The 20,188-nt window shown below is 35.6% G+C and overlaps 1 protein-coding gene across 3 annotated transcripts in view; it reads right to left on the bottom strand.

Annotated features, from left to right (window-relative positions):
• atxn10 (ataxin 10) overlaps positions 1-20,188 on the bottom strand; it is a 192,551-nt gene that overhangs the window by 16,151 nt on the left and 156,212 nt on the right. Inside the window, exon 12 of one of the 3 annotated variants that reach the window (XM_039769392.1) lies at positions 15,786-16,928. The exons of the other annotated variants lie outside the window; for them this stretch is intronic. Within the exon in view, the coding sequence (XP_039625326.1) occupies positions 16,882-16,928 (47 nt within the window). The 3' untranslated portion in view covers positions 15,786-16,881. Of the gene's footprint in view, positions 1-15,785; positions 16,929-20,188 lie in introns of those variants that run through there. 3 annotated transcript variants of the gene reach the window in all.

The following is a 20,188-nucleotide window of genomic DNA, read 5'->3' as shown; positions in this document are numbered from 1 at the left end:
CAATGCATTGTGTCTTTCTTAATGAATTACTCATATCCTCATCTTCCATGCCTATTATTCTAAATATACTCTACAAATATAGGGACATTCACATTGCTGAAAACTGAATATATTATCCCAGAAATTGTTCTCCATTTAAACACTTTTGGATGAAGTTTTATTTCTTGAAGGTAAGTTTTGAACATGCCTTTTACATACTGTATATACATTCATTTATACATTTAGTATAACAAATGTTTTTAAGAAGAAATAAGTATTAAAGAGTGGAAGACAAAAAAGGAAATGCATAATATGTTGCAGATACAAAAAGACTACATAATAATTTGCTACAAATAAACAATCACAATGCAGCACCATTGCCACGTTCATATCATTACGTCAGACTATAAGCTGACATTTCTTTAAAAAGAGATACACATACACTTGTATTAAATTGTACCAAGTCATAAGGCTTTACAAATCATTATTTATCTCTTTATTTTTCACTTAAAAATATACTGACATAGAAATGTCTTCTGTAGTTAAACAATGTATTAAAAAAAATCTCAATAACGTATTTTTTGAAAAAAAAAAAATCATTACAAATCCAATTAATATAAGAAGCTTAATACATTTTTGTTCTGAATTTAGACATAATCTAACGTCAGTTTTTTAGAATAGTATTTCTGATAATCAACACAAGCTGTATTTAATGGAAAAACATCTTAGCTCAACTGTTAAAATTAATGAATGGCCTAAACAAGATAAATATGTAACAAATGGAATTGTTTCAAAGATTAAAATTCCGGCACCTATGGTTTTCTTATGAATGATAATTTTCACTGTTCCTTTCCCATTTCAGCTGAAACTGATTCTTCCTTGTTAAGTGGGTCTCCTGTAAAAATACTTTCTCTGCCTTTAAGGATATGGGTTGTGAGAAGAGAACATTTTTTTTCTCTTCAGCTCAAGTGTGTGGCCCTAAATGCCCCACTTTTCATTATTTATTGATAGATCTGAATTATACTGTTTCTGTATTCTAGGAAATATTTTAGATCTAAAGAGGAAGATATTTTAGATTTCACTTTGCCATTAAGTTTGCATTTTCATTATCAGGTCTTGTGAACAGTTGACTAACCATTAAGCTCCTAACTAAGAAAGGGAAAAAGACAAAAATTTTGACTAGCTTTCCCCTCCACTAAACCTTTAGTATTGGACTGTGAAGGGAGATGTAGAATAATATGGTAGTGGAGAACCTATTAAAATCTAAATTTAGCCTGGCTAATATATATGCATCAAATATAGGCAACCAACAATTCATACTTAATGTTTTCAAAATGGCTTCCAATATGAACACTCATGAATATATAAAAAAAAAAAATTGAGACTTTAATTATGTATTAAATTCAGACTTAGATCGGATCTTTGACAATTTCAAGTACAACATCAAAAACCGTGATTTCAGTTTATTTTAAATCAATCTACCTGGCCAATTGAGATTTCTATAACCAAATAAAAAAGAAAATGATTTCTTCTCATCAGTATTATGCATTATAGTTACTCCAGAATCAACTACTTTTTTTAAAAAAGAAAGACTTCAACAGTATTGTAATATCCTCTATTAAATCTTGCACATATCATCTCTGACCATGCTGCTCTTATCCTGAAGTTCGAACCATTATGCTTACAAACTCATTTTATAACTGTCAACTTAATACAGTGTTGGTAAGCAGCTGTGGCCTTCATAAAATATCCACACAAACTGAGACCAATGTTTCCCTGGAGGTTTCTGTGTTTAACAATTTAAACACTAATGGATGTTTTCAAAGGACAAATAATCTTGTAAATCACAAATAAAAATAAACTGCAGACTAGAAATGCATCAGAACTGACTACAGAGATCTCCAGAACTTATAAAGAATATGCTATACAGTATCACCAAGTTAGTCAAAAGCTCTTCAATTTAATTTAACGTTTTGACAAACAGAAACACAGCAACTTATTAATATTATGTATTAATGTTATGAACATGAACAAAACACCAGTAAAATTCTAGCTCAAGAATACATTAGCAGGTGATTTATAATGCAGTATTTGAGATTAGTAACATAGCAGGAAATAAAATTAGGAAAAAAAAAAAAAATATATAATCAATACTGCAAGTCTTTTTATTCCTCACAGTGTAAAGATGATGAGGCTCAAGTAAAGTATTTATTTTGACAAAATACAAATACCACACCTTAATGCTTTCTGCACAGAAGATCTTGACAAAATCTCAGAAACACATTGAAAAACAAGCTTCCATAAACTCAATGAAGAATGGAAAAGCTGCATTCTCAACATGGCTATCCAGTAGACTTTCATAATAATTCTAAACTCACCTCCACTTTTGTTAGCAATGTTTATAAAATCTAGATAAAAATAAAAGTCTGCCAGAAATATTATGGCAAGTGTATAATGCTGCCTTTCAAAAAAAGGAAGACTTGCTACACTGTGCATCACAAAGACCAATTTCATTACTTCATAATGCAGTTAAGATACTGGCAAACATTTTAGCTAGAAAAATTAAAGTGTTTCATATGTAATACCATACAACCAAAGCCACAGTGACCTTGGGATCTGAAAAGAAGTGCTGTGAATCTAGTGTGCATTAAGCATACTTTGGCATGATAGAGGAGAAAGGCTTGAATGCCAGTATACCTGCATTTCTTCAGGACTGGGGAGTGTGGACATCACCTTATGAGCTTGTGCTGTCTGTGCATTGTAGTCAGTGAAGAAAAGAATCTTGCGACCTTTGGCGGTAAAACACTTTGCCTTCTTTACTTCTAGTAGGAGTCTGTCAGTCAGAGTACCTTTGGAACTGTACAATTATATGTTTTATATTATAGCTAGTACCACAAAAAAGCAAACAGAATGTGGCTTTTCAACCCATACAACCTGATAGAGTTAGATGCGACAATCTTCAATTCTCTTTCTGAAATATGTGATATCTTCGGCAGAATCCATATCATCGGCAGTAGTAAGCATTTTTCTAATTAATTCTTGTGCCATCAATTCACTAATCAATAACTAGAGGGGGTGTTAGAGCCCACCCTCTCAATTTTGACGAGTGAAAGTGACAGTTTTATTTCTAGTCGTATTTCATGATGGTTTGGAGGAATGTTACGGACAAAATTAAATAAATAAATAAATAAGCAACAAAAAACATATTTCGTGACACATTTATTTATTTATGCTCACACTTCACAGTACTTTTATTTATTTGCACATTTATTTATTTATTTAATTTTTGTTGAAATATTCCTACATATGGATGGATATTCAGGCAGCATCCCGAAAATATATATAAAAAGTGTTATATAAAAAGTGCCAAGTAATGAATCTTTCAAATAAAATTTCAGAAGAATGAATTACAACCATTTATCTATACATATAAAAGGCAAACCCCTCACTGACTCACTAATTCCCCCACTTTACATATAGGTGGGAACCTGAAGTTTCACATGCTCATTCCTTGTACTGTACTTACAAAAGTTAGGTATGTTTCATGTCCTATTGCGACACCCAAGGGGGGGAAACTGGCATCCAATATACGTAAGAATCCCAAATATCCCATGCTTATCCTTTACACTGTACTTACAAACGTTAAGTATTGTAAGAGATGGCCAGGGACCCTGCCCCGCCGGGATGCCTGGAGGAAGGAGGAACCAGGAGTGTGGCGCTTCTTTTCCCTGGGCACTTGGCCGGTCCTTGATCCCTGGGGGACAACACTTTTGGGACACCAGGAAGTGCTGACAAACCAGGGATGGTTTATGACCGGAGTGCTTCCTGGTGCAAGGGCAGCACTTCTGCCACACTGGGGAGTGCTGCCAGAAGTTGGTCATCAGGCACCTGGAGCACATTCAGGACTGTATAAAAGGGGCCGCCTCCCTCCATTCAATGGCTGCAGTTGGGAGGATGAGGACAGTGCTCCGTGGAGAGGAGTGGAGGCGGTGAAGGACTTTGTAAAGGTGATTGGTGCAGGGGCACTGTGTGCTGTGGACGTTCTGTGTAAATAAACGTGTGCTTTTTGAGACATGGAGGTGTCTGTCTGTCTGTGTCCGGGGTTGGCTTCCACAGTATGTTTCATTTTGTGCCGTGCCCCGTAATGAACTTTGGAAAATAACATCTTCTTTTTGGCGGTTCTCACCATTATGCCATAAGGAACTTTCGGAACTGACCTTTCCTTTTGGCAGTTTCATTCCTTATTTCCGTTAACAGATGATTTATTTCACGGCAGATCACACACAAGGGTCCCCAAGTACCTACCATGTGGTTGGCTTCCTGCCTATATACATTAACGAAATCCCACGCTCATGTGCCTCCTCACTCGCTTCCTTACTTTCCTTAGCTGTTCGTCTTGCACACTGCTCCCTTCTTCTTTACTCCACCGCTTCAAGCCTGTTATTGTTCGCCTTGCTTCATGTCTTCCTGCTGGTGACTCCTGCATTTTCATTTAGTTTCTTCACACTCTTAATCCTTCGGGCATGCACCTGCATACTCTACTTTTGAAGGTCAGTGCACCAATTATGTTACTACGAAACTTACAACCACCAAACCTTTGTAACGCCACCAGGCTTCCGATCAAATCTCTGCACAAGAACCTCATCGAGGCAACTGTCTTCACCGGAACTGGCCCAGGGAAGACTGTACTTATTCCTCCCATTCCTCTCATACCCTCTGACCTCCCATTCCAATTCAAACGCCTCCAATTTTCAGTAAGGGTCTGCTTCGCTATGACAATGAACAAGTCACAGGGCCAGACTCTAAAAAGGGTCGGCATTGACTTGACACAAGATTGCTTCTCACATGGCCAACTGTATACTGCATGCTCAAGAATAAGCTCAGCAGACAGCTTGGTCATTTTACAGCCAGAGGGTAGAACTGCAAATGACGTTTACAAAGAGGTCCTTACATCCTAAAAATGTGCATTTCTCATACAAAACATTTACAATCATAAATGAAACTCTTTACAATAATCAAATTCACTCTCAATACTAAAATAAGCCTACGAAAATTATATTGACAATCATGTTAAGGTATTTTTAAAATGTTTCCTTTTCTTTTTCATAACTTCTTTAACACACTACTTCTCCACTGCGAAGCACAGGTATTTTGCTAGTAAAATCATATATGCCAAGAACACATTATCCTATTAAAAATCAATGACATATATCATGTTCAAAACTGTGTAAGATATAACCAGAGCAAGTTTAAATTTCTGAAAGATGTCATCAAACATTGTTAGGTTACATGTTTTGGTAATGCTCTACACTTAAACTATTTTGTCCAAAATCAAATTCTGTTCACGAGGATCTATTCAAAATTTTTTCAGGACTTGACAAGAGATGATTAATGTAATTGTAAAGTAAGCATGCCAGCTCATAAGTAAACTTTTTACTCTACTGGATATTTCTTCCTATACAAAGAACTGTTTTAAACGGGACTCCGTTTACTTTGTTGTCTTTCTTTTTAGGGCGTTGAATGCTGAATGCTTTTTGGATTTTTAATGAACCATACACACATTTGTCTGAGTTGTGTTTTGCTAAATGTTTAATGTCCAAACAAAATAAAGTTTAAAAATGATCATATATTTTTAACCCAAAAGAGACAAGGATCTATGCCACTAAATGAAATTGTATGCTGTGTAGAGAAAATGTTCAAATAAGAGTAGCCCCTGAATATCTAACTTTAGCAATTTCTTTCAAGTGCAAAGGGACTTTTGGCTTTTAAGTGAAGAGCACAGCTTGATGTTGGGAACTTCGCTGCACAAGTGTATATCACTGTGAACATCAGAATAATCTGCTGTGTCATAAATCTTAACACAGGACCAAAAAAAATACACTTGGGAGCCTAGATCATTTAAAAGCAAATGTTGCCTATTACGTTTATCTATGTGTAAAATCTCACACACATACTGATAATGAAAAACATAACTTTTCCAAAGGTACTATCATTTTTAGCTGTGTAAAAGTACAACAAATTAGTCATTGCCAGCACAATGTGTTACAGTATTCTCGGTAAGAAAATGTAGACAATTTTAATTTTAGACATAACAGCAGTAGTAGTACAAATAGTAGTATTGTCACAAATACCCACCCTTAGTGTTACACTCGATTGTCACTCAGGCTGTAAAAACAGTGCTAAAAGTGTTAGTCCCAACTTGCAATAAGCCCTGAGATCTACTTGGGCTGTAAAAGTGGCAACAGCGTTAGTGCTGAGCGTGACTCAGGTAATGGTACAGGTATGTCTCACATAGGGGCTCTAATACTGTTAAAAAACGTATTTAGAAGGTCGTAAACAGGTTTTCTATTCTCTAACTGCGAAAATATTCGATTTATAAATAAAGAATCCTACTTCGCGAAAATTAATTTATCTCGGTAGAGTCTGGAACGGATTAACCGTGATAAACGAGGGTTCACTGTATTTGTATTATTATGCTTTCTACATTTACTGTTTTGCAAATTTTTACAGTAGAAAGATGAGCTGTAATAAAAATGTCATTTTTTAAGGCAAAAAATACAGAATACAGTGAAATGCTTATGATTCAAATATGATCAAAATTTTTCCATTACAGCAAAAATTCTACTCTGTATTTCCTTCCCCCATTCCAGAAACTGCAAACAGTCTAGCAATCACAATATAAACATAAAATGCCCCCCAACCCAAAAAAAATGAATTTCTGTACTTGAACAAAAATTAAACTAAAACAACTAAAAATAAAAATGAGATAAAACAAACGCCTGCCTAAATGTATATAACACATAAAATAAATAGAAATAGACCATGCTATTGCTTAAAAAGGCTTTTTACTTAACCTTATTACTGCATCTCCAATGCTGCATAGTTATATAATATAATAGTTATCCACCACTGTCTCTTTTGTAGCTGCTTCTTTCATTCAATACCTTAACGTTTTCTTTTTTAGTTTTTCCCCATAAAATGTTTTTATTTTTCCCTTTACCTTTTCCCCCGAGCCTCTAGAATTCCAAGCCAATCTGAAAAGACACTGAGGACTAAATTTCTCAAACGGCATTTAAGATCAGTATAATTTTTACCTTGAAAAAAAATTAGTTAATTTACACAGCTCTATGAACATATTTGTGTTCATTCATTTTACTTTCTGATCAAATTTAAAGAAAATAGGAAGTGAACATATACAACCAGTAATGAATGAAACACACAAGTTTTGACTTAAAAATGCTTTCAGTGTGAGCCAAACTCAGATATGCACAGACACGACTGGTGGTGGGAATAGCATGTGGTAGCTCTGTGCAATGATAAATATGGAATATGGGTAAGATAAAAAACAATGGGAAGTAGAACTAAACTTTTCCAGTGAAATCTTGTTAATGGGATTGTGCACCAGAAAAAAAATAATCCCAGCAAGAGGATAGTCAAATGCTCCAGAAAAGAAAGTAAGAAAGGACCCAAAGAAGAAGGGAGGATTACAGTTTTAAAACATATGAACTACAACACTGAACAAAGTACTGTGGCCATGAAGTGCAATGATCAAAAACAAATTAAATGATGCAAAAACAAATCGGAAACACAACCACAAATCACAAAAAAAACCCAAAATATGCAAAAACAAATGGAATACACAGAAGCAATACAAATTGTTTTTGCATTTTCTGACTTACCTTTGCGTATTCCATTTGTTTTTGCATATTCTGATTTGTGTTTTTTACTTTGTTTTTGCACTGTGCACTTCAGGGCCACCATAGGACAGGCATTCACAGAACAGAAGGAGTAGTAGAAAAGGTCAGCATCAAGTCCCAGAGAAAACAGACACCATTGCAAACAAAACACAATCACCAGCTCACATAATGGTTAGTGAAAAAGTGAAAAAATGAAGAAATGAACGGTTTGTGATAAAGTACAAAATGAATACATTGCTTAAATTTTTTTTTTCTTTTAATTGGATGAATTAAGATTTACTAATTTTCTTTTTTTCAACCCCTTAGATCTAAGGTTCCCAACCGGTGGGTGCTGAAAAAATCTATGGGGGCATTTCTGGTCCAAGACATATTAAGGGGGCGTTGAGGACCAGTGGCTGCCCCCTTGGGCAATACTCGCAAGAACACGCTGAAAAGTTTGATTAATACTAAAAATCATCAAACCAATTATTCTAAATGTCCATTAAAAAAGACCCATCGTAATAAATAGTAGGTATTGGTACATATTTACAAGTTTGCATGTGCAGAGGACTGAATATATGCATGTTTTGATGGGTTCATTGAACATCACTATAAATACGTGAGAAGTTTTTTTATCAATACCAGATTGTTTTGGAATTCCTTCAGAGCAAGTGTAAACCTAAATTTACAGTGCGGTACCTACAAATAACATTCAAAGGAAAACTTACGTGGACCCCCTGCCTGCACTACACGCCAGCCACTTCACGTCTCTGTTGCTCATGTAAGTGGATTTCACTATCACAAAACAACCAATCTTTTAATTCTCGCAGATAGGCGTCTTCATTGGGAAGAAACACTATTTGTCCCTGATGGCAACACCAATTAGACGATCTACAAGTCTCCCATCATCATATTTGGCCAAAAGAGGATTTAGCATGGTCAACAATCTATTAACAAAGAAAAGAAACAAATTGTCAATAGTGGAATGTGGCAATTTAAGATTGCTGATGACAAAAATGGCACCAGACATTGAAAAATTAGTGTCATCTCACCAAGCTCAGCCCTCTCACTAATAATATTATATTCATTTTTTTAATAATACATATTTTTGTAATCATACTTTGAGCAATACAACAATATTGTTAATATCTTCTAATAAAATAATTTTAAAAATCTGCCCTTGATTTTCAATTAATAGTATAGTATAGTTCACCCAAGGAGGGCGCTACCGAATCACTCTTTGAAAAAGTGGGCCCTGACCCAAAAAAGGTTGGGAATCTATGCTTTAGATGATTAAAAAAATCATAAAAAAGCTGCATTCCTCTTCACTTAAGCGTAGGTAGGTAAACAGATTACTTTGAGGCAACAAATTAAGCAATTAGAGAAAGAAGAAAATAAGGAAACACCAGTCTAACTAAATAAAACAAACCAATTAGAATATTCTCCAAAACTGTTAAAAAACAAACATGACATTTATCCTAGGCTTTATTAATCTCTTATATACTTTTTCTGTTGTTAATTTTATTTTTATGAGACATTATAATCTCTGTTATATGAAATGTGTCAATATACTTGCTGCAGTTATGTAATGTATGCTCTCAAAATTTAGCTGTAGGGAAGGTCAGTTTAACTTTAAATAAGATAAACAGATCATATCTAAAAAATATAACTTTAAGCCAGATAGCAGGCCTCAACCTTTCAAAATACCCCCTTTAGTCCCTGATTGTTGGGGGGAGAGATAGGGAAGACAGAGAGAAAAGTGTTGTCAAAATTAAATCAAGGTATATTCATTTTTATGACAGGAAATGCAAGAGAAGTGATGACTAAGAGGTGACAGATTTCTTCATGCCCTTCAAACAAAGTGGTGTTAGAGACAGCAATGTCCTTCACTAATGTAGTAGTATCAAAGATAACTGAATAAACTTACCAGCGCAATAGGAGGTGGAATGGAGAACTGCTGCCTAATAAATTTCAAGGAGAGGAGAATGGATGTAGACAAGCCAACTTTATAATCGGGTATCTCTGCTCAGGATGCTGCTATATGGAGTTCCAATATTCCATACTGCCAGCTGGCTACAAATATGTAGCCTTCAGTTTACAAAGAATGTCTCTTTTTCCAAGGAGCTACACCAAGATATCTGTCCATGCAAAAATGAGATACCGTGTAAACTACAATGTTACCATGAATGCAACTTCTGTCCAACCTGGTTGGAATATAACAATTTAAAAATAAACTACACCAAAACTGAAGTCATGCTAACTGGCACCAAAGTTCAGCTCAAGGACATGGGCTCCTTCTCAATCACCCTTGGTAATGACCTTCTTCTTCTGCTAGGAATCTTGGTGTCATTTTTGATTCCTCTGTTTCTTATTATACCCAATTCATCCAATTAAGAAAGTTTCTTACTTTCACCTCCATAACATATTCCTTGTTCACTTATTCTTCTCCTTTTCTAATAATGAGAAATTTGTCCATGCTTCAATTGCATTCTCCATCGACTACTGTAACTCCTTATAAGCAGATGCCCCTGGTAATTTGTTACAACTGCTCCAAAATCCTGCAGCAAGAGTCCTTACACAGATCTGCAACAGCGAGCACATGACACCCATCCTGGCTATGCCTTTAGTGGCTTCCAATGTCTTACAGGATAGATTATAGAATTCTATCAATAGCATATAAACATTTAAAAGGCCATGCATCAGATCAGTAACTTCTACCCCCACTATGCTCCTGTCTGCTCACTAAAGTCCACTGATTCTAGCAGTCCTGTTGTATCTCAAACTAACTTGTGCCCTATAACTTCCAGACGTCTTACCACCCTAAACTAATCAGATCAGTCGATTCAATCCATTCTTAAAAAAAAAAGCACATTTGTTCAGGAAACCATTTAACTTACCTTCTCTGTCCAGGATGTTCAAGATGATTTGTGTTTGTACAAAAAATTACGTTGTTTGTTCAGGGTTTTCTTGTAGTATTAATATTTTTGTTTTATTGTGTTTTAATGTATCTTATTTTTTTTAATGGTTTTATATACCTTTATGTTTATTTAGTGTTTAATGCAGATATTTTATCCAATGTAGTATATGCCTTACATATATGATATTTCTGAATTTCTGAGAAGCACTTTAAATATGGAAAAGGTTTAAGGTTTATTTATTTAGTCATGTTTACACAAGAAAACATGAAATTTGCCCTCTCAGTTGCATCTAATAACAGACGATGAAATAAAACAGACAACTAGAAACAAGAAAGGTTAAGGTAAGGCAATTAGATAATACATATTTACGCCAAAAAAAAAGGTTACAGGACATATATCAAAACCTTAATCATTATCTCCGATATTTCTTATTGAAAAGTCATATGACACTAGAAAGAAAGGAGTTTCTGAAGCGATTTGTGTGGGTTTTCAAAGCGACTATCTTTCCTGATTTACTGAACTTTAGTTCTACAGGTAATGGATGACTGTCATCAGTTGAGATGATTTCCAGTTTCTTTAACATTGCCCTCTGACACACACTAGTCAAATCGTCTACATCAGCCCCAATAACTTTAGCTGCATACTTCGTGTTCTGATGGGGCTTTTTGAGTTTTGGTTTGTCAGACTATTAAATCAGGCAATGAAACTGAAACTGATCACAGACTGGATCATACTGCGATAGAAGGACAACATGAGGTCCTTGTCTACTTTAAATAGTTTTGAAAGGAGTTTATGGAGGAGAAATAAGCGCTGGTAGCATTTAGAGAATATTTTTTTTGTATTTGTATTCCAGTTAAGATTGTTATCTTGGTAAGTTCCTAAATATTTATCTCTTAAAATCGAATATAATTTCTTTGGTCTTTTTTACATTCAGAGTGAGAGTTTTTATTGCACCAGCTTACCATACAGTCCACTTGATTTAGATAGTGGCTTTCATCCTCCCCAGATATGCGTCCTATAAGCATGGTGTCATCCGCATACTTGATAATGGAGCAGCCTTCATTGTTCTGTCTCAAGTCACTTGTGTAGAGAGTAAACAGTAATGGTGATAAGACACACCCCTGTGAAATTCCTGTGTTTGAATGAATGACTATTGAAAAAGTGTCCTGAACTTTAACTGTCTGTGAACGGTTTAAAAGAAAGTTCTGAATCCATAGTGTAATAAATGGGTTTACATTCATACTGTTCAATTGCCCAATAAGTATATGAGGCTGTATAGTATTGAACGCTGAAGAAAAATCCAAAAATAGTGCTCTGACATATGAACCAGGCTGATCAAGAAAAGTGTACATTTGATGTAAGATAACAAGCAGAGCATCTTCCACACTTCTGTTTGCACAATAAGCAAATTGGTTGCTGTCTTCAAAAGACTTTGTCTCTGTCATTAAAATGTTTTTCACCAAATGTTCAAAGCATTTCATTGGAATAGTTGTGCCACTGGTCTGTAGTCATTTAAACAGCTTGGTCTAGAAACCTTAGATACAGGGGTAATGATTAATTGTTTCCACAGATAAGGTACAGGTTAGAGACCAGTTAAAAGACAAATGATAAACTGGAGAGAGCTGCTTAAAGCAAGACTTTAAGAGCCGACCTGATATGCCGTCTGGTCCCGCTGCACTGTTTGTTTTGGCCTGCCGCAAGCCTTTCTCCACTTCAGTTAAACTGAACCCCATCACAGCAGAATTCCTGGTGTTTCACTTTTATTTCTGTATTTTGGGTGCTGAAATCACTTGTTTCAAATCTGGCAAAAAAGTTATTCAGTTGATCTGCTAAAAGCTTGTGGCCTTTGTCAGCTGGAAAATTCACATTCTTTTTAGAGCCCAGTCCTGTAACTGTTTTTAGTCCTTTCCAGACCTGCTTTGGATTGTTATCATTAAATCTCCTCTTGATTTTTTTCCCCATACATCTTTTTATTTTGTTTAATTAACCTGTGGGCGGCACAGTGTCGTAGTGGTAGCGCTGCTGCCTTGCAGTTAGGAGACCCAGGTTCGCTTCCCGGGTCCTCCCTGTGTGGAGTTTGCATGTTCTCCCTGTGTCTGCGTGGGTTTCCTCCCACAGTCCAAAGACATGCAGGTTAGGTGGACTGGCGATTCTAAATTGGCCCTAGTGTGTGCTTGATGAGAGCGTGTGTGTGTGTGTGTCCTGCGGTGGGTTGGCACCCTGCCTGGGATTGGTTCCTGCCTTGTGCCCTGTGTTGGCTGGGATTGGCTCCAGCAGACCCCCGTGACCCTTTTGTTCGGATTCAGCGGGTTGGAAAATGTATGGATGGATAATTAACCTGTTAATCCTTTGCTGTAAAATTTGCTTATCTTCTATCTTATTTTCTTGATGTGCATATTGCTTTTCCAATAGTAATGCTTTAACCACTTTAGTGATCCATGGCTTACTGTTTGGGTACAACTTGACAGTTTTTTCCTTAATGATCATTGACTCACAAAATTTCATATATTCGTTGACAGTGTAAGTGGCCTCATTCAGTGACTGTGAGGATATCAGCACATCCCAATTTGTACTGGAGAAGCATTCCTGTAGTTCCTCTACACTGTCCTTGCACCAGTTTTGTGTTATTCGTATGGATGGTTTTTCTTGTTTCAGTTTCTGTTTGTACTTCGGGAGTAGATGAATAACGACGTGGTCAGATGCACGTCGCACCATGACCATAATATATTTAAGTAAAATATATTTTTATTACTTATTATAACAATGTGAAGGAGATGTGATAGGGCATTGCTCAAGAAAAATAGGACTGAATTGTTATACACAATTGATTTTTTGTTTAACTATAGTGATGGTCTAGCTTAGTGAGGACAATGGCAAAGTAATCAAAAAATTTAAAAGTAATAGGGACAAAATGGCATCTTGATAAATACCAAATGGTTTTGAGATATCTGAATTAGTAAGTATAATGAAAGGTAATCATATTAATAAAGTAAAACCAAAAGAAATTAATATTTGACATTTCTAGTAAAAGGATAGCTAGATGAGCTAAAATTGGAGATCTATCAATACAATGAAGAACAGTGTAGCTACAAATTAAATATTGACTCACAGCAGCGAATTAATCTGTGAAGGACTGATCCTTAGAAGGAATGTATTTATAGCCATATTAACTGACGAATATGCTTAGAAAAGCAGGGTAGCTAATTAGTATGCAAAATTTGGGAAAGATGCTGGTGAAAGAATACCCAGTTCTGGAGATCAACCCTTACCAATAGAGTCAAAAGCTTTCACTCACTTTGAGACTAAGGCCAGGTTTATACTTCAAGCGACGTTACACAGGCTCCAGCGGACGATACTGCTACACAAGCGTTTTACTGTTTATACTTGAGCAAGTATTTAACGTAAATCTGGAAGATTCCACCAGGTGGCAGTGCGAGAAATCATCACAGTGACAAAACGTTCGGCTTCGCTGTGTTGTGAATTGCCTGAAACATCCATTAAATTCTGAGGACACCTTGCCACAGTATCTCTGAAAAGGATGTTTAATGATTACATCCATCAGTCTGGGGATGTGCCCATTCTAGCAAGCATTGGGAGCAAGAAAGAAACAAAATCTGTGGAAGGGGGTATCAGCTCATCGCAAGGTGAACACAAGCATACACATACACTAGCATCATTTTAGCGTCACCAAACCCCGAAAACTTCATGTCTTTGAAAGGAAACCGGAGCACACTGTGGAAACACACCAGGAAAACATGCAAACTCCAGGCAGGGAGCTACCGCTCTGCCACCGTGCCACTGCAATATGTAAAATTATTATCGGTATCCATTATTTAAATGAAGTTAACAACTTATCTGTAAAATGTAACATACATACTTTAATGCATTTCATCATGAAAATGATATCAAGTTTAAATCTAAATATTCTAAATGTGCAGAGAGCTGGAATATCATAAATGAAATGTGTTATGTGTGTGGCGATTGCTACTGTTTGACATTCAGGAGGAAGGAAAACTGGGTCGGATTTAAGATGACGTTTATGATAGTCTACTCTATAATGATAAAGTAAACTACGAGGTTAAAGTGGACATTTCAAGATTAAAGCGAAATTTCAGCTTTAATAATAAAATAGACATTTTCACCATACCCATAATTTTTTCTTTGTGGCTCAAATACACTGCCATACATTATGATGCTGTTGTGAAGGTGCAAAAAAAAAAAAAAAAAAAAAGATAACAAATGGCACAAAAGATGGTATGTGAGACTTTTAAAATGTATTGCGTTATCACGTTGGGGAGTATGCGAAGCTTCAATATAAAAGCACCACAAACGCATTTGTATGCTGCCATTTTGCTTCATCACATCGAACCATTCATCAAACACCAAAGCACGCAGATTGATCCCGGAGGATTCTGCATAGCGGCTTTCTGTTACATGTAGATAGTAAACAGAAGACTATGACGTCACATTATGACTTTTATCACACTGCGCCCCCTGACTTTTTGCTCGTACTGCAACTCGTGTACATGTCATGTTAATTTCTGAGGACATGCTCAGAGGACATGTCAAATGAACACTGGGAATGCATGTCAGCCATGATGCACGCGCATATGCGTTCTGAGCATGAAGTTATAAATGATCCCTAACAGTGAAGCTTCTTTTCCAGTGAGCTAGAAAAAAATTTTAGTCAGAAATGTTTCCTGAATCTTCTAAAAACATTTCTTAATTTTACAATTTATTTATTTTGTTAAGAAGCCCAAATTTGATGGTTGAAAAAAATACCACATCAGTGAAATCTAAATGCAAATAACTTCACATGTTCCAGACACATAACAGAGGATGGATATAAAACTCTGGCCTTTGGATCAGCAAGGAATTTCATTTTGTACTTTTTGAGTAATTAATAATCAATGCATAGGTGTCACTACATGACATGCATGCTCTTTAAAGGCAACAGTCATGATTTAAATTTGTAAATCTCCTGCCTTGCAAAAAAGTCAGACAAGCAAAGGCAGCATATATGCTAAGCCAGAGTTGATAAAAATAAATTTAATTTGGAGCATAGTTCCCAGCAAACATCAATATTTCAATGTCAAAAACTTCAAAATCAAGTATAATGTCATCTCTGGATTTCTAACGCTAGAGAACAACATGCCTTCACAGACTCATTCTTGCTAAGTGAACAGGTAAAACAACCAATTCCTTTTTGGGCAGAAGAATTTTATTTTGGTAGGAATGTTCAAAGAATGATCCAAGGTTTGGTAATAACAGAATTAAACAACAGGAACCAGGGCAAAGGTTTGTGTCTAAAACAGTTGCAAATGTACCCCCCTAAAAAAGTGGCATGCAAATTAATTTTTTTTTCTCATCCCATCCAAAATGCCACTGCATAATTCTAGGCTTATTTTCTTGACAATTTAATCATGAATGAAAGAAACAGCTTTGGTTGATCAGGTGCATATGCTTACTTGCTATAATTGCAAAATGTAAAATATCTGACTTTTTAAAACCTTAATAGTGTCATTAATGACAAATGGCAAAACAAGTGAATTATAAGTGAAAGGAAAACATTCACCACCATAGACGAACAACTATAAAGTTTGGCTGCAGGAGTTTCTCTGTCTAAGGAATGGTATAGAAAACCAACCTACTCATTGTGACTTTTGTTCTAAACTTCATTAAAATACTACAGAAAAACCTAAATTTATAACTAGTTTATGTGATTTTAAGCAAAGGACCATGAGAAAACAAGTCAAAGACACAAAACTACAAGAAACTGTGTGACTGCTAAAATCACATCTCAACACTCGCCTTTGGCATGGTCCATCCTTCACACCACAGGAAGAAAAAAATGCCAAGAAAGAATTAAGAGTTCAAGTGGTTTCTCCTATTTTATGCCCAGAATGTTGACACCTGCATCACTGTAAACAGTGCTCCAAGCTGAATTAATATAAAATGGGACAGATTTAAAAAGCATTTGATAATGGAGGATAAAACTCATTATTATGACAAAGCTCATTTGACAGCTGAAACAATAAAACATCATAATTCTACAACAGAAAAAAGACTTATGATAAGAGTTTATATGCATAGTATGGGAAGGCTTTGTGAATGATACAGCAAGTACATTATTGTTCATGAGGTTATAGATTTATAAAAAAAAAAAAAAAAATTATTTAGATGTACTGTTTTTTTCTCTCAGTAGCTGAAGCTTAAAACTGTTTGATCATCATTACTATACTGTAGCTAGCTTTTAGATACATTTCAGTAAAAAAATGGCCTGTCCAACACATGCTCGTCACATGGTTTTAGTAAAGTGGTGCTTCCTTACCACAGATCCTCCTGAACTTACTTCCTGCAAAGTTGGAAAGAAAGAAAACAATCACTGCGGGAAAGCCTCTTTTCCCAAGTGAATCCAGAGTAAACACATGAAGTCAGTTCATGATGAGGGCTTAGAGATGCCTGCACGCACAACAGCACAGCATCCTTTGCACAAACCACAGACACACAAACACAGATGCATAAAAACACACAATTTAGTTGTCCTTTAAACACGATCCTTTTTTGTAATTTGATCTTCTTATTTCAAAACAAAGACAAAGCCTGTATTTTAAAAAGTACATTAACAAATGATTTAAAACTAAATCAAAAACAAAAATTATAAAATCATCCTATGAAAATGCTTAATCCAATTAGTAACATATTTTTCAAAAAAGTAATAACTCACATTATTTTCCATTTCTCTCATAATTGTTAAAATTTGCAAATAAGAGGTTTTTATTTTGCATAATGTTTTGTTACAGTCACTGAAGTTAAGAAACAGTTATTATAGCTCACGGTGTTGACATTCATATTTACTACTATTTTTCAAGTGAATTTTTTTCTATGCACTAGCTTTTCCTAACTGTGGTACAGAAGATTGGTGGAATTACAACAAATACAAAGCATTTTTACTAAAACTAAAAAGAGCACTGTCATTCTTTTTTGACAAAAAGATCACATTTTCATTTCTTTGTACAAGTATCCTCCTATACAGCTCAGCATTTACCTATGTGATACAGAGTTGAACTTGTCTACAGACCTCCGTGAGTTTCATCTTGTTCTTACAAAATTTTAGGGAAACTATTGTCATCTGGGTAGGATAAAGAAGCTTATCAAGCTTCCAGGCATCAGCTATTAATTTACCATGTTTGCAAGCTGTATAGCACTATGAATAATTTTAGAAACCAAAAACTATGGTAACATATTCAAAAAAAAGTTTCTGTGTCAAAGTGAACATTTGCACTAGACTATACATTTAAAGCTGCTGAATTAAACATTTTATTCTTATATTAAAATATTTAGTATTGGGCAGCAGGGTGGCGCTGTGGTAGCGCCGCTGCCTCACAGTTAAGAGACCCGGGTTCACTTCTCCCTGCGTGGAGTTTGCATGTTCTCCCCGTGTCTGCGTGAGTTTCCTCCGGGTACTCCGGTTTCCTCACACAGACCAAAGACATGCAGGTTAGGTGCAATGGCGATCCTAAATTGTCCCTAGTGTGTGCTTAGTGCGTGGGTGTGTGTGTGCGCGCCCTGCGATGGGCTTGCGCCCTGCCCGGGGTTTGTTTCCTGCCTTGCGCCCTGTGTTGGCTGGGATTGGCTCCAGCAGACCCACGTGACCCTGTGTTAGGATATAGTGAGTTGTATAACAGATGGATGGATATTTAGTATTATGGCAAATATTTCATTTTAAACTATTACTAAAAAAAAAAATCACAAATGTGCATTTGAGGATACTGGTGCACACTGCAGAACATAAAAAATAGGAACTCTACACTTTTTCCTTAGGCTTAGAAGCATATACCTGAATCCCATGCTTGTTAATTTGATACCCAGTAAAAAATGTTTCAAGATATTTAATAAACGCCTTACCAATAGACTAAATGGCTACATGAAAAAATTATAGACATTTCTGCAAGAAATATTAGCTTCATTAATGGTTCCCAACAGTGATGGATGTATGTTGGTCCAATAAGAAAGGACCTACTTAGTGCTCTTAAAGATGACAGTTAAAATGTATTTGAATACTGTATACCTTTCAAACTGTGTTCAATGGTGAGATATCTTCTGTTGTTCATCTATTATTTGTAACTTATAATGAAGAGAAGTGTTTAGTTTAGAAATACAGAGCATAAGGAACACTCTAGTGAGTTTCCCATCCAAATTCCCAAACATCTGTGGTACTGTGTAACAAGATAGACAGAGGTTCAATAGCAATGATGAAAAGAAGAGCTGGAGTGGAACATTCTTGTCTTATGTGATGAAGAACAGCAAAACTATGAGTTTGTATTATTTCAGTTTGAGGCTACCTGAAAATAAGTGTAACACTTCTCTGAAAGCTATGATTTTATGGCTATAATTGAACATGTACAGCATACTTAATGAATAACCCAATTCATTTTGCATTCAGATATAATACAACTTTTTGTGTTCAGATACTGAGGAGGTAAATATTACATTAAATCAACAATGAAAGTTAAAGGACAGTTGTCTGCCCTTAATAAACTCCATCTGGTCTGATAAGATAACAGAAGATATATTTAAAAGATAACCATTTTTATGAAACCTGCAGCGCAGGAGGTTTTTTTTGTAATAAAAAAAAATGGAAAAGTAAACAATGTTCTCCACAGTATACTGCCTCTTCATCACTGCTCGAAAACATTAATAATAATAATTTTGATTTTTTTTTTCCAAAATTCTGCTAGGTATCCAAGTGAAACCATTCTGCCCATTTTTAAGCTCCAGTAGGAAGGTTATTGGTTGGTAGTGGTTGTATGGTTGGAGAGTAAGAGGCACAAAGAAAAAGGAAAAACCGTGCAAAAAACAACAATTAACACGTATCAAAATTACAACCTTGCATTCCTATGTTAGTCAGAAGAACTAATGACCTTAAACATTTTCTAAAACTTCCTTTTAAAGTAAGAATGGTTTGTATAAATGAGTTTGTTTATATGAAAAATTGGGAGTAGTGTCCCCTAGACTTTCTTGTATACTCAGATATGGGGATGGATATTTGAGGAGTAAACCGCAAGATAATTATATTTTTATATTACGTACATTAAAGAATCATTAACAACAAATCAAATCAAATTAATAATATATTGAACAATTATTATAAAAGTAAAATGTAATAAATCGGACTGCAGCTACATGAATAAAAAGGTAAGAGTACCACTTCCGGTTAACGGAAATAGCCCAAATGTTGGTAGAAATCTAGGTTTTGTACCTAATGCTTGTATGCAAAATTTGGTTGCCCTAAGTGAAAGCGTACTCTAGTTTACACACACACATAATTCCAAAAATGGTATTTTCAGACTCAGGCAGGTACGCTAAAGCGTAGAGATTCATCAAAATCCCGACATCAAATGTTTGGACGATTACAACGCTTTCCCTATACAGTGGAACCTCGGTTCACAAACGTCTCGGTACACGTACAACTCAGTTTACGACCAAAAAGTTTGCCAAACTTTTGCCTCGGTTCACGACCACACACTCGGTATTCGAACAAGCCAGTTTCCCTTTCGGTTTGTGTGCGTTGATTTCTGCATGTGTTGCATTGTTCTCGGTCAGACGTGCGTG

The sequence above is a fragment of the Polypterus senegalus genome, chromosome 11, assembly GCF_016835505.1.
Source record: "Polypterus senegalus isolate Bchr_013 chromosome 11, ASM1683550v1, whole genome shotgun sequence".
NCBI lineage: Eukaryota > Metazoa > Chordata > Cladistia > Polypteriformes > Polypteridae > Polypterus > Polypterus senegalus.
This window is presented reverse-complemented; position numbering and strand designations above follow the sequence as displayed.